The sequence below is a fragment of the Oenanthe melanoleuca genome, unplaced genomic scaffold (assembly GCF_029582105.1).
Source record: "Oenanthe melanoleuca isolate GR-GAL-2019-014 unplaced genomic scaffold, OMel1.0 S079, whole genome shotgun sequence".
NCBI classification, from domain to species: Eukaryota; Metazoa; Chordata; class Aves; order Passeriformes; family Muscicapidae; genus Oenanthe; species Oenanthe melanoleuca.
The window spans coordinates 29,749-54,406 of record NW_026612728.1 but is presented as its reverse complement, the minus strand read 5'-3'; the positions used below and the strand labels follow the sequence as shown (position 1 = coordinate 54,406).

Genomic DNA, 24,658 nt, shown 5'->3' with positions numbered 1-24,658 from the left:
AGATAACAGAGCATTAGCAGCAGAACCATGGAATGGGTTAGGTTGGGAGGGACCTTAAACTCACCTCATTCCAGCCCCTGCCACGCTGGGAACACCTTCCACTTGTTTGATCTCAGTTTTTACTGTTGCTGGCAGGCCCTGTACTTTGCTTTATTCCCCTTCTTTGCTTTATTGCACATTGAATTCCCCCCACAGAGCACCGAGGGCAGTTTTAAGGATAAACACCTGTGCCTCAAAGAGAAACCCCAGGGGATGCACTGGGGCTGGGAAGGGTCTCTGGACAGTAGGAAGGGGTCTCTGGACAATACGAAGGCGTCTCCAGCCAGGGTCTCTGTCCAAGGTCTCTCTCCAGGGTCTCTATGGCAGTTTCTGGTCTGGGGTCTCTCCCCGGGATCTCTATCATGGGTCCCTGCCCGGTGTTGGGGGTTGAGTGTTTTTCCTATTGCTGTGTCAATTTAAAGAATTTTTCCCATTGTCATGCCAATGGAGCTGCCGGGTACACCGCGGATCTTTGCGGGCTCTGGACAAAAGGGGTAGGTGGGATCGGCTTGGAGAGGGGCTCTCGTGCTTCCGGAGGGGATTTGTGTTTTTCCGGGGGCGGGGAGGAGGATCCTCTCGGTCTTGGATGCCACGCGGCTGAACGGAGGAGAGAGCCAGACCCTCTGCGATCACCTGCCCTGCATCTGCCCTGCTCCAGCCTCCAGTCTCTGCGGACACAGCTGAGCACCAGAACCCAACGGTGAGCGAGGAGCTGCCCGCTCCAGCCGCTCCCCCCTGAGACCGGCGCGGCCGCGGCCGCCCCTTCCCGCCTCCGCTCCGCCGAGAGAGAGCGTGCTCACAGCTAAAGAAAGGACTGGAACCGAGTTATCTGTTCTGTTTTGTTAGTAATTTTAACAACTGCTGTTGTTTCTGCTGGTACAGTTGGATATATTAGTAAAAGAGCTGTTATTCCTACCCCCTTATCTCTGCCTCAGAGTCCTTGATTCAAACGTTTATAATATTTTGGGGGAAGTGGAATTCGGGTCTCTGTTTAAAAGGAAAATTTCTGCCTTTCTTGGCAGACCCCTGTCCTTCAAACCAGGACACCCGGGGTCTCAGTAAAGGTTCTCTCTGGGGGGCTCTCTCGTGGGCCTCTCTGTGGGATCCTTGCCTGGGGTCTCTCTATCGGGGTTCTCTCTCGGGGGTCCCTGTCCACGGTCTCAACCTGGGCTCTCCCGCTGCTCTCAGTCCAGGTTCTCTGTCCGGGCTCTCAGTCCATGCTCTGTGTGTGGGCTCTCTCTCAGTCCATACTCTCTGTCCACGCTATCAGTCCAGGCTCCAAGTCCACAGTCTCTTTCCGATCTCTCTGTCCACGCCCTCACCCCGTCCCTCCCGCCTCCTCCAGGGCCGTTCCCTCACGGCCACCCCGCCCCGCCCCCGCGGGCACGCGCGCCCCTGCGGCAGCCAATGGGAGGCGGTGTGGGCGGGGCCGGACCGGCGCGGGCGCGCGGGGTGCGCGCCCGGCGGGTCGGGGGCTCGGGGCCCGGGGCCGCTGCGGGGGCCGCGGGTGCCCTGAGGGCCGCGCTCCCTCCGCTATGTGGCCGTGCGGAGGGCGGCGGCAGCGCCGGATCGGGGCCGTGGCGCTGCTCCTCGTCGTGCTGTGGCTGCTGCTGCGCAGGTGAGACCCTACTCGGGTCGTGGGGCGCGGCGGGGCTGGGCGGGGGTGGGTGGGCGTGGGGCGGGTGTCGCTGCCCCGCCGGGCGCAGGCCCCGCCGGCTCAAGAGCTGCGCGCGGATGGAATCGGCGGCGCCGGTGGAGGGGAAAGGGTTATTAACGTAATTAATGTAATTATTAATGCCGTGCCTCTTGCGCGCTGCCGGGGAGTTCACGGGCGGGAGGCAGCTCGGTGAATCCCGTCCTTTCCGATCGGAGAGCTCCGCTCCCATCATTCCTGCAGCGGAACGGGAGCGTGGGAAGGAGCGGAGTAACGCAGCCGCCGTACCCGCATCAGCCGGGCTTTAAATAACCGTGGCACCCGATATCCACCGCTCCTGCCATCGCCACGAGTGACGGCGGGGCACAGCCCCGCTGCCAGCGCCATAAATTGGGTTCTGGGTCCGGCTCACACTCTCCTGCCGACCTTGGCTCGGGGGAGGCTTTACATCACTGCAGCGCTGACGGATGATGGGCTTGGCGATCAATCGCCCCGGCAGAGCTGACCCAGCTCGGGGCTCCCTGCCGTGCTCGCACCAGCGTTGTTTCCCTCTCTCCAGCCTGTTCTGGGGCTGGCTCTCCCTGTTCTGTGTCCCCAGAGCAGTGTGGTACCCATGGCCCATGCCCACCTCTCCATCTTATCTTCCTTCTGCCGGTCCTGTTTCACACTGCAGACCAGCAGCTAGCTGTTCCTCTGTAGCCCACCAGTAGTAGCAAGAAATTGTTTAAGGTTCTAACTTGAACCCCACATGTTTTAGATCTTAATTTTGGGGGAGATCCTCTTTCCCGGAGGAACATATCCCATAGTTGTTGCTTCCAAGTGACAAACTCTTCAGTCCCTCCGTGACATGCTGGAGAATACATGGAAATACACACAGATATGTATGGAGATACAATACAGTTCTTTTTTGCCAGCTGGGTGTTTTATAACAGGTTCTTAAAATCATAGTCGGAAGCAAACCTGATCCTCAGAGCTATGGAAAAGCTTTAATAAATCTTTGCATAATCAGAAGCAAAATTCTTGCACAGCTGGCCGTGGGTTTGTGCCACCTGGGTTCTTAGGGAGGATTATTGCAAACTGATACCTGATGGAAGTATAGAATCTGTCTCCACAGATTTGTTTGTGTATCCACAAACCCTTGTAGGCGGAATAAACTTGTATGCAGAATAAACTGTTCTGCAAGGTTGCAGTTTTCTCCTCAGCCACAGTCTGTGAGCACAGGGCAGCTCGGAGCTTTCACTTTCCCCCGGCCAGAGGAAGCCCAGAATAAACAGCAAAGCCCTTGGAGGTCTCAGTGGAGCTTAGGGATTAGCAGCAAAGTTCCTTGTCCTCTGAAGCACATCCTTCAGCATCAGCAAAGAACTTAATGTCTTTTTCCCCAGGTTTGGCTGTTTTCCACCAACTTTTCTCTCAGTTGGGCTGGATAGAGGGTGGTTGCACACCAATGGTAAATCTCTCTTGCAGAGAAGATTTCAGCCACATTTATGTTTCACAGGCATGAACAGCGTGGTTGTTTTGTTCAGAAGTTAATTGGGACTTTCCATGTGTTGTATTTTGCACTTCAAATTCCGTCTTACAAAGGCTTATTCCATCTTACTGGACTAACTCGTCCAATCCAACTTCAGGGTCTCTGCTCTGGGGTTAGTTTGTAATGGAATGGTTGTTTTTGGTTTTGTTTTCTTTTGTTTTTTTTTTTTTCAAAAAGAGACTTCCCTGAAGCAGAGATGAAGTCACAGAATCATGGAATCCTAGAATCTGGGTTGAAAAGGATATTAAAGATGACCCAGTCCCACCCCCTGCCATGGCTAGGGACACCTTCCATTATCCCAGGCTGCTCCAAGCCCCATTCAGCCTGACCTGGAACACTCCCAGGGATGGCTGCTGAGGCTGACAAAGAAGGCCAGGAACCTTTAACAAAGTAAAAAAAAATAATATTGTTTGCAACCTGTTCTGTCATTATAGAAGTGAGAAAAAAAAAATCTCCAGGGGGCTATAAATTGCTCTCAGGAGGAATACAGAGCTTGGGTGCACTTTAAACTCTGGCAGTCCAGCTCAGGGTAACAGGATGAACTCTGCTGAGTCACAGAAATGTTTCTTTCTGAGATTACTTGAACAGATCCTAATGAGAAATGTGGGTTTTGGGTATTTAGGATAATGTGTTGAAAATATTGGGAGCCTGGGAGCTTCCTATCAGCCCTTCTTGGGGAGAAAAAGCACTGGAGCTGGGGAGTTTTAAAGCAGGAAACTTGATGGGAATGGGCCAGGTTAGTTATGCCTGGGATTAAGAAGATAATCTTAAGTGATTAGTTTATTTTTATCTGGCTATGTGTACTTCCTGAGCACAGCCTTCATTCTGGCGCCAGTCAGCAACACTTTTGTGTGCAGGGGTAATTTAGGGCTCTACCCAGCTCAGAAACAACTTGGAAACTCTTTTCCAATCTGATCTTTAAACATTGGAGTATTGCATCTCCAGACCACATTGAGCTTTCCACCTCTGGCTCTCCACCTAAAATAGGAGTAGATGTAACTGGTTTGGTTTGCCAAAGTTACAGTCGGTAATTTAGCAGTGTAGAGGGGCAGGTGGCCATGGGATATTCTGTTTGGGGCTTGAGAACTCTTTCCTCTGCTGCCGAAATTTGTAACAGTTCCTTGGGAGCAGTGCTGCCATTTCCCAGCCTCATGTCATCATTCTCTGGCTGTGTTTCTGAACATTCTAAACATTCTCAGTCCTGTTCTTAGTCAGGCAGTCATGCTTTACATGTGGCAGATTGGTGTTTTGTACTCATTTCTCCTACCTGAGCTGCACTATCACCATGGACTGTTGTTATCACCCCACCTTCTGATACGCCAATCTCCTTGCTCAGCTCTGTTTCTGTGAATGGCTGGACAATCAGTGTGAGGCAGTGAATATCTAATCTGGCTTCCTTTTCCAGGTATTACCCCTGCCTGCTGCCGGTTGTTTCAGAGCCCTGTGAGAATTCTGTGCTACTCAGGTACTCTGAGCTTGTCAGCCAGCCCGTGCAGTACCCTGCAAGCTTAGGTTTAGCTCCTTTTAGTCGCCCTGTCCTGCCAGAGGACAGACAGGCTGCTGGTTAGCAATCCCTGTAAGCCACGAGCTCTGAGCATCCTCACCCTCTGCTAACAACTGCTTCACCCATAGCCTAGGCAGCAGCTGCAGGCTTAGATGTTCCTCTCTTCTCTCACTGCGACATTCCTCCCAAATGTCATTCTTGCTTTCTGGAGCTGGGAATTCATCCCTCACATCTGGAACAAGCTGCCATTGTCTGACTCTGTGTGTGTGTTCAGAGCTGTGCCACTGGGGTGGGCTGAGGGAGGCAGTGACACTGCTCTTTGTCTTGTTGGTAAAATGGGATTTTAGTTCAGCCAAAGTGAGCTTGGAGCTTGCAGGGCCTTGAGTAGTGCAGGAGCTGAGCCAAGAGAAGGTGTGGCAGCAGCAGTGCTCACCCTGGTAATTGCTGAGGAGCTGCTGGCCCCGTGGCTCTGGCTCTTTTGACAAATAACGTTTTCGGGATTTATGTAAGCAGAGGTAAGTTTATGATGACAAGTGATTTAGTCTCTCCTGGGTGATGAGTATAATCCAGGGAGTTCATTAAATTGAGGAAAAGGTTCTCTGTTTGCAGGGAACAGGTGAGAGGCTTTTATTTTCTCCATGCTTTGAGTTGGAAGATACCAGAATCCCCAGAGATTTGGGATGGCAATGTTGAGATGCAGCTGCTATTGTAACATGGATCTGGAAATCAGCCATGTAAAAAAATCAGCATGGAAATCCCATGCAAAGCAGGAAGGTGTTGAATGCCATAAGTTAGGGAAGTTTGTGAGTATTGTGAGTGAAATCTTGTCCATCCATGATTCCAGCAAGTGAGTTTCATGCTCTGAGCAGTGTCAGTTGCAGAGTGTGGAACAGTGGCTTGCGGGCTCAGGGGGGAAGCAGACAGTGAAATGGATTTAAATCTACGTTTGGGAAGATCTCCCAGCTGGCCTAGAGCCTTGTGAACAATCCCCATGCTCTGTATGGCCAAGTGTGGCTTGCTTGAGGAGCAGGAAGGTCAGAGCTGGTCCTGCTGGGTGAGGTGCAATGAGGAGGACACATTCTTTCCCCAGGACTGGCTGCTCACATCTCCTTTTCTCTTGCAGGTTTAACTGGAGTGAGCTGACCCCTCTGGGGCTGTGGGGAAGGAGCCTGGGTTTGCAGACAGAGAAGTCCCAGTTCCTGCTGGAAGGGATGCCCTTCCGCATTTTCGGGGGCTCCATGCACTATTTCCGCGTGCCCCGCGAGTACTGGGAGGATCGGATGCTCAAAATGAGAGCGTGCGGCCTCAACACCCTCACCACGTGAGTGTCCTCCCTGCCCAGCCTCTCCCCTCTTCCTCTTCTGCTCATTGATTCCAGTGAGCCATGACAGTTTATTTCCATCCTTCTTATTGTGAGGAAGGACACAGGAAAGAATAGTGGGGCCTCAGGTTTTCTTTGAGCATCTCAGACCTCCTCCTTCACCTGCACTGCCATTGCTCTGCCTTTCAGGTACGTGCCATGGAACCTGCACGAAAAGGAGAGAGGCAAGTTTGACTTCAGTAAAAACCTGGATCTAAGGTGTGTGGCACAGCCAGCTCTGTTATGAAATACTCCTCTTTGGAGGGAGGGAGTATGTGTTGTTTGACTGAAGATGTTATTTCTCGATGTGCCTTGATCACAATGGGGACTCATTTCTTCCCCTGCCTTCTGGAGTCCTGGGAACTTAATCAGTCCATTACAGTGCTTCATCAAGCAGCTGTCTGCTGCTTTGGTACCTAAATTCAGTGCTGATTGGGGTATTAGGAGTGAGGTTCTGCAGGCAGACAATAATTCCTCTGTCTGGATCCCCAGGGCCTTCCTTTCCCTGGCAGCTAAGAATGGACTGTGGGTGATTCTGCGCCCTGGACCTTACATCTGCTCAGAGTGGGACCTCGGGGGTCTGCCCAGGTGAGTGTGGAAATTGTTCTGTTCAGGGAAGCATCAGGGATAAATAAATCCCAAGCTCATGATCACACAGTCGAGGCTCCTTCAAAGGAATTGCTTTGGAATGGATACCTGCTTGATGGGGATATTTATTTTCTGTGTCCCCAAAGCAGGTGAATGCTCATTATCTTATGGAGCTCTTCTAATTTTTTTTGAGTGTTTAAAATAATAATTGTTATGGTGTAATGGTTACAGCAAGAAAAATGAATTAGTGGAAGCCATCTTGCTGTTGCACCTTGACTCTGCATAACGTGAACAGGATTTGCAGCTTGATGTAAGAATTTGCTCCATCTCAGCTCCATTTTAAAAGTCCTACTAGAAATCTGAATTACATGGCTGGCAGTAATGAAACCCCACAACCTTTCCAGCCTCCTGTTGTGTTTTCCCCTGAAGAACACAGCTGGAGGAGGCTCTGGGAGCACTGGGACTTGCCAGGTTCCTGAGTGCAGCCAGTGCCGGGTTACCACTTGTTTTTCTCACCTGCACAGAGCACAAACCTCAGTGGAGATACTTGGGGATTTTTTTTTTAACTTTTCACTTGCCTTTGGCATCAGAGTTGAGGTGTCAGGGACTTACTCCTGAGAGGAGAGATCCTCATGACCACAGCTAAAAGCCACTTCCACGTTAGATTGTGAGAAGTGCATCTGTTGTCACTTGTCACATCACCTATGTGGGTTTTTTTGTCAGATAAAAACTTCTAATAAAGAGCAACAGGACTATTCTCATTTTCCAGCTTTTGATTTTTTTAAGACCACAAAGACACATTTAATAAAGAGTTGAGTCTTTCAGATCTTTGGAAGGATATTAGTTAAGGCCTCATTTTGCAGAGAAAAGGAAGATACAGGCTCATTCCCCTTAAATTGTTACACCATTATATTGTTCTGCTCTTCAACAAATTTCCCTTTTTTCTGTTAACTCCAGACAGAACCCAGCCTTGTAAATCAGCAGCAGAAACAATGGGAACAATTAGAGAAATCTGTTTTGAGAAAGGATTGGGATTTTTTGAAGGAGCACTTGGTTGTAGAGTGCCCTTGGGAATGCAAGGAATCCACTTTAGAGTGATAAGATTAATCCTTGAAATATTTTTGGTAGAGGTGATGAAATGAGCTTAGGCCTGAAATGCAGAACAAAAAGAAGAGATTGGGAATTGGAGCCTGATTTATTTACAAGTGAGTGATGGGCACGTGGTGTCCTTCACATCTTGGGGTGTCACAGCTGTGCTGGGGCTCTGCCAGGTGACACCAGTGCTCCCTGCCCAGGTGTGTCTTGATGCCAGTGGGTGAAACACCTCTGCTTGACTGGACAGGAGCCTCTAACACATTGCTCTCCCCAGCTGGCTGCTGCAGGACCCCGAGATGCAGCTGAGGACAACCTACAAGGGCTTCACAGAAGCTGTGGACGCTTATTTTGATCGCCTGATGCGCATTGTGGTCCCTCTCCAGGCAAGCACCACCCTTGTCCCTTGTCCCTCTCTGGGGGTGACATTGCCTGCCCAGGGCAGTGTGGGCTGTGTGTGGCAGCAGCAGGGTGAGGCAGTAACAAATGGACCGGTTCTGCTCCAGGAACCAGCACAGGCTGGGGTTTTCTCTCTCAGTTTGGGAGCATGGGAGGGTAGAGCTGAGTCCATCTGATTCTGGTACATCTTTCCTGCCAGCTTAGTGTGGTTTTGGTCCCTGTGGTTGGAAATCATGGTGAACACCTTCTTTGTCTCTTTTTGTCCCCCACAGTACAAGAAAGGAGGTCCCATCATTGCAGTGCAGGTGGAGAATGAATATGGTTCCTATGCCAAAGACCCAAACTACATGACCTATGTCAAAATGGTAACGGTGGCACTTTTACCTTTTTCTGTGTCAATCTCTCCCATAAATCACCTTCCTTGCAGTGTTTTCTTTTTCCTGTGTAACTTTTGAGTGTGGTTTGAGAGACTCTCGAAAACACCAGCTGCATTTTTCTTGGATGTTTCCTCCAGGTGTGGAAGAGTTGGCAAATGACCCTCTCAGTGTTGATAAATCTGTGTTCTTATGTCTTCCAGAGAAGAGGGTGATAGGGAGCTGGGGAGTTTCTGTATTGCAGAGCTGCCCTGTATTGAAGAAGCTCTCACCTGGGGTTCCTGTTTTGCCTCTCCTATATGATATTTGATAAAGGTTTCCCTTTATTGACTTTCCTGGGAGAACAGTTCGTTGTGAACAAGTCACCAGCACAATCCTAAACTTGTGTAATCTGGGGCTCAGCATCAGGCAGGTTAATTTTCCTAATGCCTCTTTAGCCCTGTCAAAAAGAGATTAAACTGTGCCCTGGCTGCTCTGAGTCAGTGATAAGGAGTTGGCCCATGCCCAGGGAGGCTGGATTATTCTGGTGGATCTCAGAGCAGTCTGCCCTGTTTGCTTGCCCCCAGCACCAGTGCAGGCAGGCAGATAATGAGATCTGCAGTGTCTCACAGGGTTTGTTGTTTAATTTCTTCTCACTGAATGCTTAAAGGTGTTGCTGCACATCAAGGGGGTCACCTATCCAGCCTTGTTCTGCTCCAGGATTATAGGATCCTTCTGAAACCTTTTGGGTACCCTAGCTGCACCCTGAGCACCCTGAGGCTCAGGTTGTCCCATTGCTCAGTGTCCAGAGGCTCTTCAAACAAATAAATCCATGGCAGGAATGCTAATCTCCTTAGGGCTGTGCCAGCTCCTGCACTGACTCCATCTCATGCTGTGATTTAACTCTGCTTACAAGGTTAAATATGAAGTGTGCATACAAACAAATTAGAGATAATGCCAAGCAAGTGGTTTTGAGAGCCCTAAGTGGAGGGGACACAGAGACTCTGGGGGTCTGAGCAGCTGCAGGCTTGGCCTTGCTTTTCATGGCTCAGTGAGGAAAGAGCTTGTGCTGTTGCAGACTTGTCAGAACAGATTGCCCTGCCAGGCCTGTGGGTGTATTTTTACAGTGCTGTTTCATCATATTCTGGGATTGTGTGCAGTTTGCAACTGAGGCAGTATAGAATAGTGGTTAGAGGTGAAAATGTGGGAAAGCAGGATTTGCAGGGCTTGGTTTTTGGTTGGAGTGGGATCTGATGTGAGGTGGGGCTCCAAGCCTTTGTTCTGGTTTGTGGCAAGTGATTCATTCACATCCAGCATCTATGACCAAGTTGCATCTTCCTGAAATTAATAAACTCATTAAGAAACACCCACAACTCACACAAAACCTCCAGTCCGTGTGCTTACCTCCCTTCTTGGCTGCAATGCCTTTGCCTTCCTAAAAGTAGAAGGATGTATTGATGTGACCCTTCCCACACAGAACTGAGCTTCTATTCCTGCTTCTCTGCTGCACTCTGGGAGGCATTTAATGCATGCCTGCTGTGCTATTCCTCCATTTTGCATTTACACACAAAAGGAAGGGAAGAAACTTAGCATTAATGCAGTGCTCAAAGAATTACCTTAGTAAAATTGGTTAGAAATTCTAGTTCCCTCAGCAGCTGAATTTTGTCTGAATCCAGCATCTGCTCAGGTATAAATTTGATGGTGGTGGGTTGAGAAAGTCACCAGGTTTTCCTAGCTCTGAGTTGGGTTTGTCTGTAGGTTCTGTGTTGCAAGGTTTCTCTAGTGCAGACACTGTGCCATGCCCAGGTGTGCTCTTTGTGCTGGCAGGGACAATAAACAAAGGGTTTATGACATTTCACAATTCACAATTAGTAATTTAGACTGAAGGGACTGAAACCTTGTTCTCAGAGCTCCTGGGAGCTGGAGGAGTGACTTCCAGTGCAGATACAGTGAAATGAATGGTTAATTAACAACTAAGGTTTCCTGTTGTCTCCTCCAAACATCAGCCACTGTTCTGTTAAGAACCAGCTGCAAGAGAACAATCCTGATGGGAGGAACCTTGTGTGTGCAGATGGGTTTTAAAACATTAAGAGTGCTGTTTCCTCTAGTGCTGTGCTATTGAGGAACCACTAAAATCATTGATTATTGAAAAACATTCATTCCTGAGCTGTCCTGTGGTGGCATTCCTTGGAAAATCTCTTCCCTTTTCAGCTTCCACTGTCAAGCGTCAGTGCCTGCTTTTCCTTTCCTCCTTCCACCTGAATCCCTCTTGATGAAAGCAATGAAGCTATTTATTACATTGATCTCAGAAGCTAAAATCCTGAAGTTGGATGCATCAGTGAGAAACCAATCCAGCTTTCTAAAAAAAAATAAGATTTTCCAGTTGTCTTGAAGCTGGGAAAAGTAGGCAGGAAAGCTTCAGGAGGAATGCGAGATGTCACAGGGAAAATTTCTCATTACAAGGCACTGTCAGCTGCAGGCTGTCCCCACAGAAGGTGATATTGTTGTGCTTTGATATCCTGGGAAATGCTAAAGTCTATTAACACAATAGCTTTTGCTCTTTTTAACCTAGGCCCTGTTAAACAGAGGGATTGTGGAGCTGCTGATGACCTCAGACAACAAGAATGGGCTTTCCTTTGGCTTGGTGGAAGGAGGTGAGTGCTTGTAGAGGTGAGGGAGGGCTGCGATCTCTGGAGAACATGGCTTTGGAAGAAAAACATGACTTTAATTCACCCTCTTCACCTGCTGGGGGTGTTCTGTTTGTGCTAAGAGGGACCCCTTGGCTGGATGGTGCAGCCAGAACCTTCCCAGAAAGGTTTAGAGTGGTTTCTTTTCCACATAAAGTGTAACGCTGTGTGAAGGGTTGGGCATCTGTACTTCCCACTGAGTCAAGAGAAGGCAGCACCCAGCATTTCTTAACATTTTACCAGACTACAAGGCTGAAAATGTGACTTACTGCTTCATTTCACTATCTATTAAACAAGTTCCTCAGCAATTACAGTAATAACAATAAGAGTTAATATAACAGTAATAACTTGTTCCTGAGGTAGAAGCTTTGAAATTAAAAAGAGAAGAAAAAAGGTCTATTAAAACCTTGATTTTGTATTTTACATTTGAGCAGCAAATTTAGCAATAGTTTGTGGGGCAGCATTATCTTCTCAGCAAGTTTATTTTGGGGAGTGAAACCTTAGGTGGGTGAAGGAGGGTGTCAGATGTGTAGCATGCAGAAGGATCCCCATTTCCCTTCTATAAAGTATGATTCTAATAAGTTTTTAAAATGCTGCTTAGCATCCTTCTCCTTTTCCCTGTGAAGAAATGGAGGTGCAGGTGCTGTGAGTTTCACTGAGCCCTAAATCTGACTTAGGGGCACTGATTCTCAGAATTTCAGGTAATTTCAGCTGGGATTTACTCTCTCCTTGGCCTCTGCTCTCTCTCCTGTCCCTGCCAATGGCCTCAGGTGTAACTGCTCCCAAAAATTTGCAGGGTACAGTCTTTGAGTGCTCCTGTTATCACTCAGCCACAAATAATGTTAAATTTCCAATCTCAGGCATGGAGATGATTAAAGGGCAAGACTTTCACCTCCTGTTTTTTCCCTCCTTTTGCTTTTCATGTCAGTATGAGAGGGATAAATTCATTAATTGAAGTCACAGGCCTTCACCAGCACAGTGATCTTGTCTTTTGGATTTTTTTTGGGTATGCAGCAGTTTTCATCTGTGACCACACAGAGTCACTCTCTGCTTGCCACAGAGCTGCCAGGAGAAGGGCTGCTGTGGAAATGCCTGCCTTGCCCTCATCTCCTGAGGGAATGTTTGCAGCCTCTGAGCTCCTTCTTGTTCAGAGTTGTCTTTCCTGGCGTGTTCTGCTGGGAGCTCTTGGATGTCACAACAATCTGTGTGTCACTGATCTGATGGGTGGATAACCAGGGCTCCAAGTGGGAGAGCAGCAGGGTGGTGAGGAAGGGGTTGAAGGAGAGGCAGGAATCCCTCCCCATCCCTGGAAGTGTCCAGGGCCAGGCTGGACAGGGTTTGGATCAGCCTGGCATGATAGGAGGTGTCCCTGCCCTTCCAGGGGGTGGGATGGGATGAGCTGAAAGGTCCCTTCCATCCCAAACCAGTCTGATTCCAAGATTCAGCTGACCTGCTGAAGCCCTTCTGGGTGACAAAGCCTCTGCTGTCCCTCCAGGCCATGGCTGAAGGACATGGTGGGATGCCTTGTGTGTGTGTGAAGAATATCCCATGGGAAGGATAAATAAGGCTCTGGGGACTGGTTCTCTTTTCCATGGTATGCTGTTAATCTGCTTGAAAAGCAGAGCTGGGCATGTTCTCCTTCAGAATTGCCAGCTAGCGTGTTACATCAGTGCAAATCCACCTTTTGTTTTGTTCTCCTTTCATGTTTTCTGTGCTGAATTCTTCAGCTCAGCACACTACATGGGTCACCCTATTAAAATCAAGGTATAAATAGTGAGAAGTGAGCTTTTCCTTCTGTAAATATTCTGTTTGAAGTGCTCTGCCTGACACAACTGGGGCTGGGTTTGATACCAGCTCTCTTGTTGGAAGTCAAATTTTAATTCCAAATCACATCATCACTGCTGCATTTGCAGAGTTTGTCTGGGAGAAATATCAGCTGGGAGATACAAAAATGGTTGAAATGAGTGCCAGGGGCTGCGCCACTGATCCCAGATGAGTGTCTCCTGTCCTGCAGGCAGCTGTTCCCACTCCAGAGCCTGAGGATGGGGAGAAGCACAGAGAGTTCTTCCAATTCCAGTTCTCTGTGGTTCTCTTGTCCTGTGGTTGCTCTCACTCACCCCCACAGACTTGACAAGCTCTGGGATATTGCCTGGGAAGGGATTCCTGCAGCTGGAGCCTGGGAGAGCAGTGTGCCATCCAGACAGGACTTTCTAATAAGATTGCCTTTATGTGGTGCCTTTTAAGGGAGGACCTCCAAGTGCTTTACAGGTTCTAATTAGACCTGGTGAGACCCCAGGAGCTGCTCTGATGCTCTGTCTCTCTAATATCTCTGCACATTAGAGCTGAAAGATGGCCTGGGAGGATTCCACTCTGTGCTGTGGTTCACTTGGATTCTGCATACCAAGTGAAGCTTTTGATGGGGAATTTCTGAGGTATTTTGGGGTTCAGGTGTTGCAGTTCCCTTCTGCTGATGGGAAATTTCTGAGGAGGTTATTTTGAGGGTTCAGAAGGTGTTGCAGTTCCCTCCTGCTGATGGGGAATCTTTGAGGAGGTTGTTTTGGGGGTTCAGAAGGTGTTTCAGCTCCCTCCTGCAGGGCTGAGGCCTAAGGAGATGCTCCCCAAGACATTTTGGATGAGCCCAGATTAATACATTTTTCCTTTCCCATAGCACTGGCTACTGTTAACTTTCAGAAACTGGAGCCTGGGCTGCTGAAGTACCTGGACACAGTACAGGTAAGGTGCAGAAACACTTTGTTATCCATATTTTCCAGCACTAGAAGTGAAGCACTGATTTTTGTTTGGGATTTGTGTGTTGGTTTGGGGCTTCCTTCTCATTAGGCCAAATCCTTCTGGAATCAAGGAAGGAGGATTTCTACCCAGACCCCAATCTTGAAGTTCCTTTTTTTCCCAAACTCTTTCACCCTGATGCTGTGGGTGCTCTGTGCAAACTGTTGATGGTGTGTCTATGATGGGTTCATCTCCAGGGCCTCATTCAGGGTAGATTGATGAAGTTTTAGTGTGTCACTTGAGCATTTTCAACCCTCCATGATGTCAGAGTTGTGCATCAGGGAGGGAATTAATTAACTAATGCCTAATGAGCACTTGGTGTGATCAGTGTCCTGATTGTGATGAGGGAGTGGTGAGGGCATGGCAAGTTTTAGGGTTAGTGCCAGCTTACCTGTCTCTTTACACCCTCTGTGCTCTGCTTGCTCCAAATGAACAATGGGAGCAGAGATCTGCCCCAGCCCTGATCAATTTTCTGCTCACCTCTTCCCTTGGCTGTGGAGGGAAGCCCGCTGGCATGCTGGATGTTCAATCCTACAGCTTTCATTTGTTTTCTTTTCCTCTGCTGGCAAAAGAGGCTCTGCTGGAAGTGCTTTCACCTCCTTTAGGTCTTCCAGAATTTCCTAAACTCTGCAAATGAACAGAAGGTGGCACCTTCCCCCCAAAGGAGCAGCTCTTCCTTTGCCACACTCATTTCGAGATAGGAAGTGTTTGTAGGGGTTATGAAGCTGTTTTATCTTTTCTTTGGTATGGGTTTTTGTTCCAGAAGGTGATAAAATCCCTTCTGTGGCTGGTTCAATGGGGATGGATTGATTAAATGTATTTCCAAGAGCTGGAATGTTTAGATGATTACAGGCAGTTGTTTCCTCCTAATGAAACACCAGTTTCTTTAATGCCACTTCCCTCAGCCAATTCCTATGACATCAGACAAAACCCCTGTCACACAAAGGGTAGAACAGCTGGAAATAAAGCCCAGGAGGCTGGAGGGCAGCCAGGCTGAGCACACGTTGCCCTGCCCATGCTAAGGGGACAGGAGGGATCCTGCAGGAGCTCAGGGAGCTGGCAGGCACTGACAAATGGGAAGCAATTGCTCTGTATGCAGAGCCTTTAATGAAGACCTAATTCCTGCAAAATCTTCCCTGCCAGCACCATATGCAGCATTGAAAAGGTATTAAAGCAGCTCAGGTCTGCTGCTGTATCTTGGCAAGCACTGGCTGCCCTGCACCTGCAAGCTCTCAGCTGGCAGTGGCATGGCAGATAAGCTGACATTTATAAATGTGTGTTTCTAGCAGGAACTAAACACTCACAGTTGGTTTGTACCTTTGCTACAGCTCTCCCGAACAGCAGCATCCAGAAGTGTTTGATGGCTCCTGATTGTGTACTCAGTGGTTTGTGCTTTGTGACCAGCAGAAGCACAAAGCTTTGCTTGCCTGTTCTGGGCATTGCTGGCCCATAGCTTCTTGTTCCTCACATGCCCAGAGCTCCTTAGGTGCCTTTTTGTCTGTGCCAGTTGAGAAGAAAACACTCCTGTAAAGCCACTCACCACACAATTTGAACAATGCTTCTCTAGAAAAAAGGAGTGACTGCAGGACTGCCCTGAATCCATTTTAATTCTGTTTATCTCTTGACAGAAAGACCAGCCAAAGATGGTGATGGAGTACTGGACCGGGTGGTTTGATAACTGGGGAGGCCCTCACTATGTCTTTGATGCAGATGGTGAGCACCAAACACTGTTCTTGTAGAACATTGTGTGGTGAATCTCAGCCCCTTGTGAGTGCAGCACCTTCTCCCTGGTTTAAAAGCTCATTTGGAAGGCTACTACTAAAAAACCCAAACCCCCAGGGCACCTGAAGAGCAGTGAAAAGAGAGCTATACAAGACTGTTTTAACGACTCTCATCCTCCTGCAATTGTCTTTGTAATTGGGTCATTAGTGTGTTCGGTTTAGGAGTCTGACTGAGGAGTCCTTACAACTCTTTTTCTTAAAAGCAAAATTCCTGCTGGAGGCCACGAGCTTTACCTTTTTCACCTGGAGGAGAGGAATATTTGAATGTATTAATGCATCACTATTATATCAGCGCTGCCCTTACTGATGCAAATCACAAAACAAATCATTGTGATTGCACAGAAATGACAGGGAGCAGAACTGACTGGAATTCCTGGCCCAGATTTGCTTTCCGTGGCCTCCCTGGCACTGCCCTTTTTTTTGCAGAGATGGTGAATACTGTAGCAAGCATCCTCAAAACAGGAGCATCCATCAACCTCTACATGTTCCATGGAGGCACTAACTTTGGCTTCATGAACGGGGCTTTGGAAGCTGATGAGTACAAGGCAGATGTCACCAGTTATGGTGAGTTTATTGTCACTGCCTTGCCTGTGCAGCACCCTTGGCTGGTGACAGTAAGCAGAACACTGAGAAGTGATCAGCACAACCACTTTGCCCTGGAGAGATGAGGTGGGACACAGCTCAGAAGTAAATTGCTGTCTAAAAGAGAGCTTACACATGAGTATTTCCAATTCCCAGCCCATTCCAGGAAGTGGGGGATTCCCTTATTCTGAATTGTAAATAGAGGTGTCACAGATGATGAATTGATATCTCTTTTTTCTAGGGAGAGACAGTGATCCAGGACACCATTTTTTAATTTTACCAAGTCAAATTGTACCATAAATCTCTTTTCATCCCAACAGCCTGTGGTTAAAATGGTTAATTGTTGACTTTATCCTGTGTGAAATTCTGGATATGTGCAAATTAGATCTCTGAAAGTGTGAATGGCTCTTCTCTAAATTAAGGAATTTTGTGGCTGTTTAATGATGTTCACTCAGATTAAAGTGTAGAGATTTCCATACTATAGACAATGCCATGAAAATTGTGCCTGGAGCTTTTATTTCTTGCATGAAGCCATCCCAGAGCTGCTTTATTGTTCTTAAAACACGTGCTGCTTTTCTGCTTTTCCAGATTATGATGCTGTGCTGACAGAGGCTGGGGACTACACATCCAAATTCTTCAAGCTTCGACAACTCTTCAGCATGGTCATTGGTAATTCCAAATCCAGGACCCACAGCACTGCTCCACCCACACTCTGAAATCAGGGAATTAGTTAAACTGGCCCTTCTGCTGGGGCTGAGGCTGGTTGGGAATTAAGGATGGGAGGACCAAAGGAGATCTGGAGGGATCTTGAATTTGTGATGCCTGAAATAATTGATCCATCTTCCTTTTTGCATCCCAGGCCAGCCCCTTCCTCTACCCCCCATGATTGAAAGCAAGGCCTCCTATGGTGCCATCCTGCTGCACCAGTACATCTCCCTCTGGGATGTGTTGCCAGCACTTGTACAGGTATTGACACCTCTTTTAATGCATCCCAGACCTAAGAGGCATCAACTTTTACAGAAGGCAGTTTATGCTCTGCCTTGTTATGCCATAAGGATGAGGTTGGGGGATTTTTTTTGCCAAGGAGATGCAAAAGCAGAAAATCTTTTATCTCACCTTTTCACTACTACTTCTGTTCTCTTGGAATTGAAGTTTTGCAAGTCCTTGGCTCCTTTTTTTTGGTACTTTGGTCAGGAGGGATTTTGGGTTGGACCAGAGCTGGGGGGCTCTCACCTGTGGCAGAGTGGAACACTGGGTCTGTCAATGTGAGAGGCCACTGCTTATGCTCCATTTGCTTCTCCCCTGCAGCCCATTAAGTCAGAGTTCCCTGTGAACATGGAGAATCTGCATCTGAATGACAGCATTGGGCAGCCCTATGGATATGTGCTCTATGAGACTGTCATTTTTGGGGGGGGCCAGCTGCACACCAGGGACCATGTCCGGGACCGGGCACAGGTAGGGCTCACCCAGCTGGGCTGGGAATGCTTTGGTCTGGGCAGAGAGGCAGGAAATTGAGGGAAAACATGAAATTTTACATCTTTCCACTTCTCAGCTAAACCCCAGAGCCTTATCACTTCTAATTAAATTTCAGTTCCATTCTCCTAAAACTTACAACACTTTTAAACATCAGAATGTTGAATGTTCTGAGAATATTTTGATTATTTTATTCTCACCTGTGCTGACAGTGACACAGTTACAGACACTTGAGTTGTAGGTTCAAGCAGAGACAGTTTCCTCCCCAAATCCAGCTGGAGTGATGTGGTTATGACATAATTGATGAGCAGTTGCTCTGGTCTCCTGTGCTCTGTTGTGCAGGTGTTTGTTAACACCATGTATGTGGGGGAGCTGGACTACAACACAGTGGAGCTCTCCATTCCTGAGGGACAGGTAACTACAGGAGCTACAGGGGATTGCTCAGGGTGTGGGTAACAGGATCACCAAAGAGGGAGAAGTCTCAAAAAGGCACCTTCTTCTAACCCAGAGTAGCTTGGTACCCTAATCAGACACAATTAGTGGGATTTCACTGCCAAGTTACCATTTGTGATTGAAAAGTGGGGCCTGAGTGCTTTCCCATGGAGAAAATTCAAGTTATTGTAGCCCTTGCTGCCCTAAATTTGCCAGCCTTCTTACCACAGCCACAGACAGCACTGAGTACCTGTACCCTGTCATTGCAGATGAAATCCATGCAGGCTTCACCTTCCTTAGCACAAAGCAGGTGTTAAGAGGTTTTGGAAGCTTTTGGGTCTCAAATGAAATGAGGGAGGATGTCTCTCTTTAGGTCTGAGGGCAGTTTTACCCTGGCAGAAGCTGGCACTAAGAGCACTGTATTGATTGAGCACATTGCACCAGAGCTATGGTGGCTGTGAGAGCAGGTGAGGGGGTGGCACTGCTTGTTCTTAAGGCCTGTATGAGAGTTCATGGCACAAGCCTGTCCTGTGTCAAACTCCCTTTCTGGCTCTGTGGGTGCTATCAAAATGGGAATTAAAATTTAAGAGTAAAAAAAAACAACCCAGAAATCTATGCAAAGGCTGCAAGTTCCTCACTCTTTGCAGTAGAGAACTTGAAAGTAAATGTATAAATTGCAGTTCCAAAGGTAGCAATGCCACTTCCCCCCTTGAGCACCTCTGCTGAGGCTGGTGCGGGCTGGTGCAGCTGATGTTCTCCTGTTTGTTTTCAGCAGGGCTTCAGGCAGCTGAGGCTCCTGGTAGAGAACCGTGGCCGAGTCAATTATGGGCTGGCACTGAACGAGCAGAGGAAAGGTGAGTTTGGTCCTGTGTTCCCAAACTCTCCCAGAGACTCCTCAGAGTGCAAATGCTGCAGAGCTGTCTGTGTGCTGTGGGCCCAGCAGAGCTCTGGTGGTGCTGGTCAGCACTGGGAGCTGGTGGGAAGTGGGGTGAGGGAGGGAATGTGTTAAAAAACCCTCAGCCCTGTGTGGAGTGATCAGAGGGAATGCACTGGCTGCTCAATGCCTGCACCAAGGTTTATTTTAGCTAAAGCCAGGGCTGTCAATGAATCTTGCTGTGCTCTAGGTTTCCTAGGTGATGCTTGCTCCCTTTCTCTTGCTCTGTGAGCATATTACTTCACAAGAGAAGGAAGAAAATACCTTTTTTAATCTGTATTTTCCCTTGATATTGGAGGATCACAGCATTTAAAAGCTCACGCAGTGTCAGGAGGAGGAAGTGCATCCCTTGAGCAGAATTGACTGAAATGCTCCAGCCTATCACACAGTGGTGGAGCTGCAAGGGGTTGATTCTATTTTAGTGGGGAACTATGTGCAAAAGCTCTATAAGATAGATTAATGGAGTTAGGCACATGGCTGTATCGATTTTATTTAGTGCAGAAAAGTTGCATAAACTTCAGTACTGCCTAGGCAGCCTCAGTCCTGTGATTAGGAGGCTGCATTAGCACCCAGGCTTTGCCTGCTTCAGGGAGAGCAGCTTGAACAAAAGGGTGCTAAAGGTCAATGACTTATTAAGGTGCCTTAAAATCCTGGGATGAAAAGCCTTGGAGCAGCCCTGGGCATTGCTGCTGGCTCAGTTATGTTTTGCTGTGCCTATTGGAGAAGGGATTGACTGCTTTAAAAAAATCTGTGCATGGTCAACTCCCTAAATGCCAACAACCTGCCTGTGCCAGCACATCCCAGTGTGTTCTGCTGAGAGGGGCTGGAGGCCCAAGTGAGCTGTGGGAGAGAGAGGCCAAAGTTGAGTGATGCTCCCCACTCAGTCTGGATCAGCAGTGGGACCATATGGACTCTAATTCCATTGCAGAGTGTGGCTGCTTTCCATCTCCTGCTGTTCCTCAGATTCAAACAGCAAAATCCATCAGCTTTAGCTGTTCCTCAACTCTTCATTACCCCCATTGCTCTTGCAGGCTTAATTGGTGATGTCTTCTTGAATAAAACCCCCTTGAGGAACTTCAAGATTTACAGTTTGGAGATGAAACCTGCCTTCATGAAAAGGTTGGTGGGATTTTAACTTTTTGTTTTTTTCCCTTCCTCATTTGAAACCACCTGTTTTTCAGCAATTCAGTGTCTAATAGGGAGCAGCTAAATGAGGCAACCTGAGGTAACAGTGGGGAGGTGGATTTTTGCACTGCTAAGTTCCTTGCTGATGCTTTTGCCTGAAGTAGTGCAGGAACTGGTGCCAGCTGATCTGTGTCATCATTTAGGGAAATCTAATCCCACTGTGCAGGATTTAAAGGTTTCCTTGCAGCAGGGTTGGATCAGGTAGGTAAAAGCCAGGCTTGCCCAAAGGGAAGGTAGAAATTTTGGTCTTTCTGGAAATTACCAATCTGCTGATATATTTAGTAATTCAGCCTGGCAAGGGATGGATTAATTCTAGAAAGCTACTGATAGTGCATTAACAATCCAGATGGCTCCCTCTCTTTTATGTTGTTTTGCTTAAATTCAAGGAAGGAAATTTAGCAGGGGGATGTTGAAGCAGATGTTGTCAGCACATACAGAAAACCTCAGCAAATGTTTCAGGCAGCAGATGCCCTATGGACTCTGGCCACAATCCAGAGACACTCTTTTCAGTGATGTTTTTAATACTAGAAAGCAACTTATGTGCATCCCCAAGATATCACAGCTGCCCCATTTTGTGTAGGAGGGAGAGACAGAGGCCACGTTAAACAAATTGGCTTTTAAAAGGGAAAAAGTCCACATTCTGAAATGCCTAAGGACAGTTTAGCAGGGGCTACCTGAAGGATTCTCATTGATGGGGTAACTCACAGCCTTTTGGAGTGTAGGGTGTTAGAGGAATATTTCCAGTGAGGAGCATTAAAGCAAGTGAGCTGCCACGCCAAACAAAAGCAAGATTAGTCACCACTAGCCTCAGCTCCTGGCTGCTGACCAGCAGCACTGAAACACAGTCAGCTCACAGTCCCTGCAGGGAGGAGGGAAAGCAGTGTTGTGAAAGGAGATGTCACAGGCTTTTAGTCGAATAATTCAGTAGCAGCCACTGGATCAATAACTTCCCCCAGTCCAAGAGATGCAGTTTGTAAGGGATGGAGGGAACATGTTCTGACAGAAGCTCAAGGCTTCTGGGGATTCTGCTCTTATTTCCTCTTCTGCTTGTGCCCTGCTCCCAAATTGGTGCCACAGGTAAGAAATAATGTCAGATTTCCCCTAATTACTGCACACTTGCAAGGGTGTGTTTGTGTTCCTCGACAGGAGCTGTGGCAGGAATGTCTGGTGTGAATCCTGTCAGTTCTGCAGTCTCCTTTAGCAAGACACAGCATTTAAAGCACTCTGGCAGATCTGCAGATCCTCAGCAACCAACATGAAGCAGAGCTTTTGTCCCAGAATGGTTTGGGTGGAAGGAACCTTAAAGATCCTCTCATCCCACTCCTGCATGGGCAGGGCACCTTCCACTATCCCAGGTTCCTCCAATCTGGCCTTGGACACTTCCAGGGATGGGGCAGCCACAGCTGCTCTGGGCACCCTGCCAGGTCCTCACCACCCTCACAGGAAAGAATTTTTTCCCAATATCCAACCTAAACCTGCTCTCTGCCAGTGTGAATCCTTTTCCCCGTGTCCTGTACCACACGCTCTTGTAAAAAGCATTTCCCTTTGAGGTGGTGACAGCCCCAGTACCCTGCTGTTGTAGCCCAGCTTGGCCTGCCAGGGGGACAGAGGCAGGTGGCCCCTGTGGCCTGTGTGAGTATCCCTGTTGTCCCTCTCTTGCAGCTTGCAGCAGGTCTCTGGCTGGAGCACAGTCCCGGATTATTTTGTGGGGCCGGCGTTTTTCCGTGGGAGGCTGTGGATAGAGCAGCAGCCACAGGACACCTTCCTGAAGCTGCAGGCAAGTCCTGGTATTCAACAAGGTTCTAAAAAAGCTGGTTAGAGACAACTGTGCAACAGCTCTGGCTGATTTCTGTCTGTAGCCTCCCCCTCTCTCTTAGAGAATTATTCTGAGGGTCTGAATCTCCTCCAGGTAATTCTGTTCAGTCTGAAGAGGTCCTGTGAGAAAACTGACCCTGCAGCGCTACCAGTGAACAGAGTCTTTTTTTTATTGGCATACAAATGCTGTTTTCTAGTTGCAGAGGAGTAATGGGCATAGAAAATAAAGGAGGGCCTTGCTTTATTCCTGCTTTGTCAGTGTGACATGGAAAGAGTCACTTCTTTGGCCATAGCATCCTGTCATCTTTCTGTGGGAGACTGCACAGAACTTCAGATGAGATTTTAAATCTTATGAAACTTCCTCCTCTGATTTCCCTCCCTTAGAGCCAACCTCGTGCCCAGCCTTACAGTCCTGCTCACTTTCCCATTCATTGGGAAAGTTATATTTGTTGTAAATCAGGGCAGCCAACAGCAATTCGGTTTTTCTGTCACCTGGAAAGAGGTGGGGGCAGATATTCCATGCTTGGGAAGGAATAAAGACCTGTCTGTTGAAAGGGAAGAAATTTCCTGTACAAATTGCACATTTTTGAAAGTTTTATCCTTTTAATGAGCACATTAAGGATAACTCCTGTTCAACAGGCTTGTTTAAATGTTCCTGGCTGCAGGGATTTGCACAGGGAAAGCAAGCAGAAAACCTGCAGAAAGTGGCTGGAAAGAATGCAAGTGTGAAAGCAGATTGGTTTCTTGTGGGGCTGCCAATGAGGCAGCAGAGCTGCATCAGCAATTCCATGTTCTGCCTTAATTCCAGGGCTGGGAGAAAGGAGTGGTGTTTGTCAATGGGCAGAACCTGGGAAGATACTGGAAGATTGGACCTCAGGAAACACTTTACCTTCCTGGGCCCTGGCTAAGGAGAGGGGGCAACGAGGTGAGAGGCTCTGCTGGGATTGCGCTTTGCCTTTGGGGTTGTTAAAGATCTTGTCCCAAAGAGCCAGACATGCACGGTACAGCAATTATTCTTTAGCTGACAGCCAGTGCTATCTCCTAAGAACTCTGAACATTAGGGAAGGTGCTGCTCTAAAGCTGGCTCTGGCTCTGACAGCCATGGAGGGGTGCCAAGGATGGCAGCTGAACCTCACAGCTCTGCCTCAGGTTGGAAATCAAGACAAACCTGACGTGGTGCTGCTTCATCCCTGCACCATACTGACTGATCTCTTTAAATGGTGCTTCCTTCCCCTCCTCCTAAGGATATTTTGAGCCCCCATGTTTTGTAAGAAGGGTTTTCTCTCCCTGTGCAGATTGTCATCTTTGAGGAGCGCACGGCCGGCCGCATCATCCAGTCCGTGGACATCCCCTATTTGGGACGGACCCAGTACGTGGATTGAGAGCTGCTTTCCCCTGTTTGGCTCATCCTGAGTATTCCTGGTTGCATGTCTGAGGGCTCAGCACTTGGGCATGCTAATCTCCACTACAGCCAGGGGAAGGATTTGCCCTCTGGCAGTGAGTTCAGAGGAGAGGACAGCCAGAGGCAGCAGGGCCCCTGTTCCATGGATGGATGGAAGGATGGAAGCAGCAGCTCATCTCCCTGCACTGCTGAGGCCCCCAGCCCGCATGGCTGCGCATGCTCTGGACCATCTGCTGGATGTGGGGGAGTAAAAAGGTGCTGGAGGCAGGTGAGAGAAAGAGAGAGAGAGGAGGAACTGAAGCCATCTGAACTGAAAGCTGAGCTCAGCTTTCCAGGGACCTTCACAATGTGCTATCGCTGGCCTCCTTGTTTTATAATTAGGTAGGGAGAAAATAGTGAGTAATCAGGTGTGGAAAAGCATTTTGGTGTGCTTTGAGGCAGATTTTAGCAAGTCTGCAAAAAGGCCATTATGTGTTCCCTTGTTGGAAGCAAGGTGGTTGTCAAATGATTTTTAATTTCAGCTTTTTTTTTTTCCACTAAGTTTTACTTATGGAGGTCATCTCTCTCTCTTAAAAGGAAAAAAAAAAATTAAAAAGTGAGATGTGTTTTGTCTTCTATCAAATGTATCATGTTTTGGGCCAGACAGGAATGACAATTTCCAAGGAAAAGAATGAGTGAGTCCTGCAGTTCCCTCTCCACCAGTGCTCACACTGTGAAGCACCTAAAGATGAAATTCCCCCTTGGAAAGTGAGCAGGGATCAGATTTGCACTGGGGTAGAAGCAAAGGGACTGCAAGTGGAAAAACTCGTCCCTTAAAGCTGCTCTGGGATCTTGGGTCCTGGTTTCCTTTTTCTTTTTGTCCCTCTAAAGAGAAACTCAGGATTTAGGTAAACCCAACGTTCTTTGAACTCACCAGCTCCAGGCAAAGAGGAGCTGCAGCCTCCTTAGGGAGAGGAGAGATCAAACCTGAGCTGTGAATCCTTCAGAACCTCCAAGGAGTCACTGCTTTCTGTGCCACCACCAGCATTCAGGCTCTGGGAGAAACACCAGGCTGTGTCTGTAA

The 24,658-nt window shown here is 48.1% G+C and overlaps 1 protein-coding gene across 5 annotated transcripts; it reads left to right on the top strand.

The window, feature by feature from the left end:
* Positions 1-1,496: 1,496 nt before the first annotated feature.
* On the top strand, positions 1,497-24,205 carry LOC130266537 (beta-galactosidase-1-like protein 2). 5 transcript variants are annotated; one of them, XM_056515787.1, is made up of 20 exons: positions 1,497-1,657; positions 4,627-4,686; positions 5,849-6,046; positions 6,236-6,304; positions 6,578-6,673; positions 8,043-8,151; positions 8,437-8,529; positions 11,090-11,171; positions 13,873-13,937; positions 15,620-15,704; positions 16,199-16,336; positions 16,943-17,023; positions 17,214-17,320; positions 17,663-17,809; positions 18,170-18,241; positions 19,035-19,113; positions 20,225-20,312; positions 22,041-22,155; positions 23,002-23,118; positions 23,489-24,079. In XM_056515787.1, the coding sequence occupies exons 1-20, from the start codon at positions 1,575-1,577 to the stop codon at positions 23,573-23,575; spliced, it is 1,971 nt and encodes a 656-aa protein (XP_056371762.1). In that variant the 5' UTR covers positions 1,497-1,574; the 3' UTR covers positions 23,576-24,079. The 5 variants fall into 5 exon arrangements, with proteins under 5 accessions (XP_056371762.1, XP_056371761.1, XP_056371764.1 ...); XM_056515786.1 differs by having other exon boundaries at positions 19,032-19,113; positions 23,489-24,078; XM_056515789.1 differs by lacking the exon at positions 16,199-16,336 and having other exon boundaries at positions 19,032-19,113.
* The last annotated feature ends 453 nt before the right edge of the window (positions 24,206-24,658 follow it).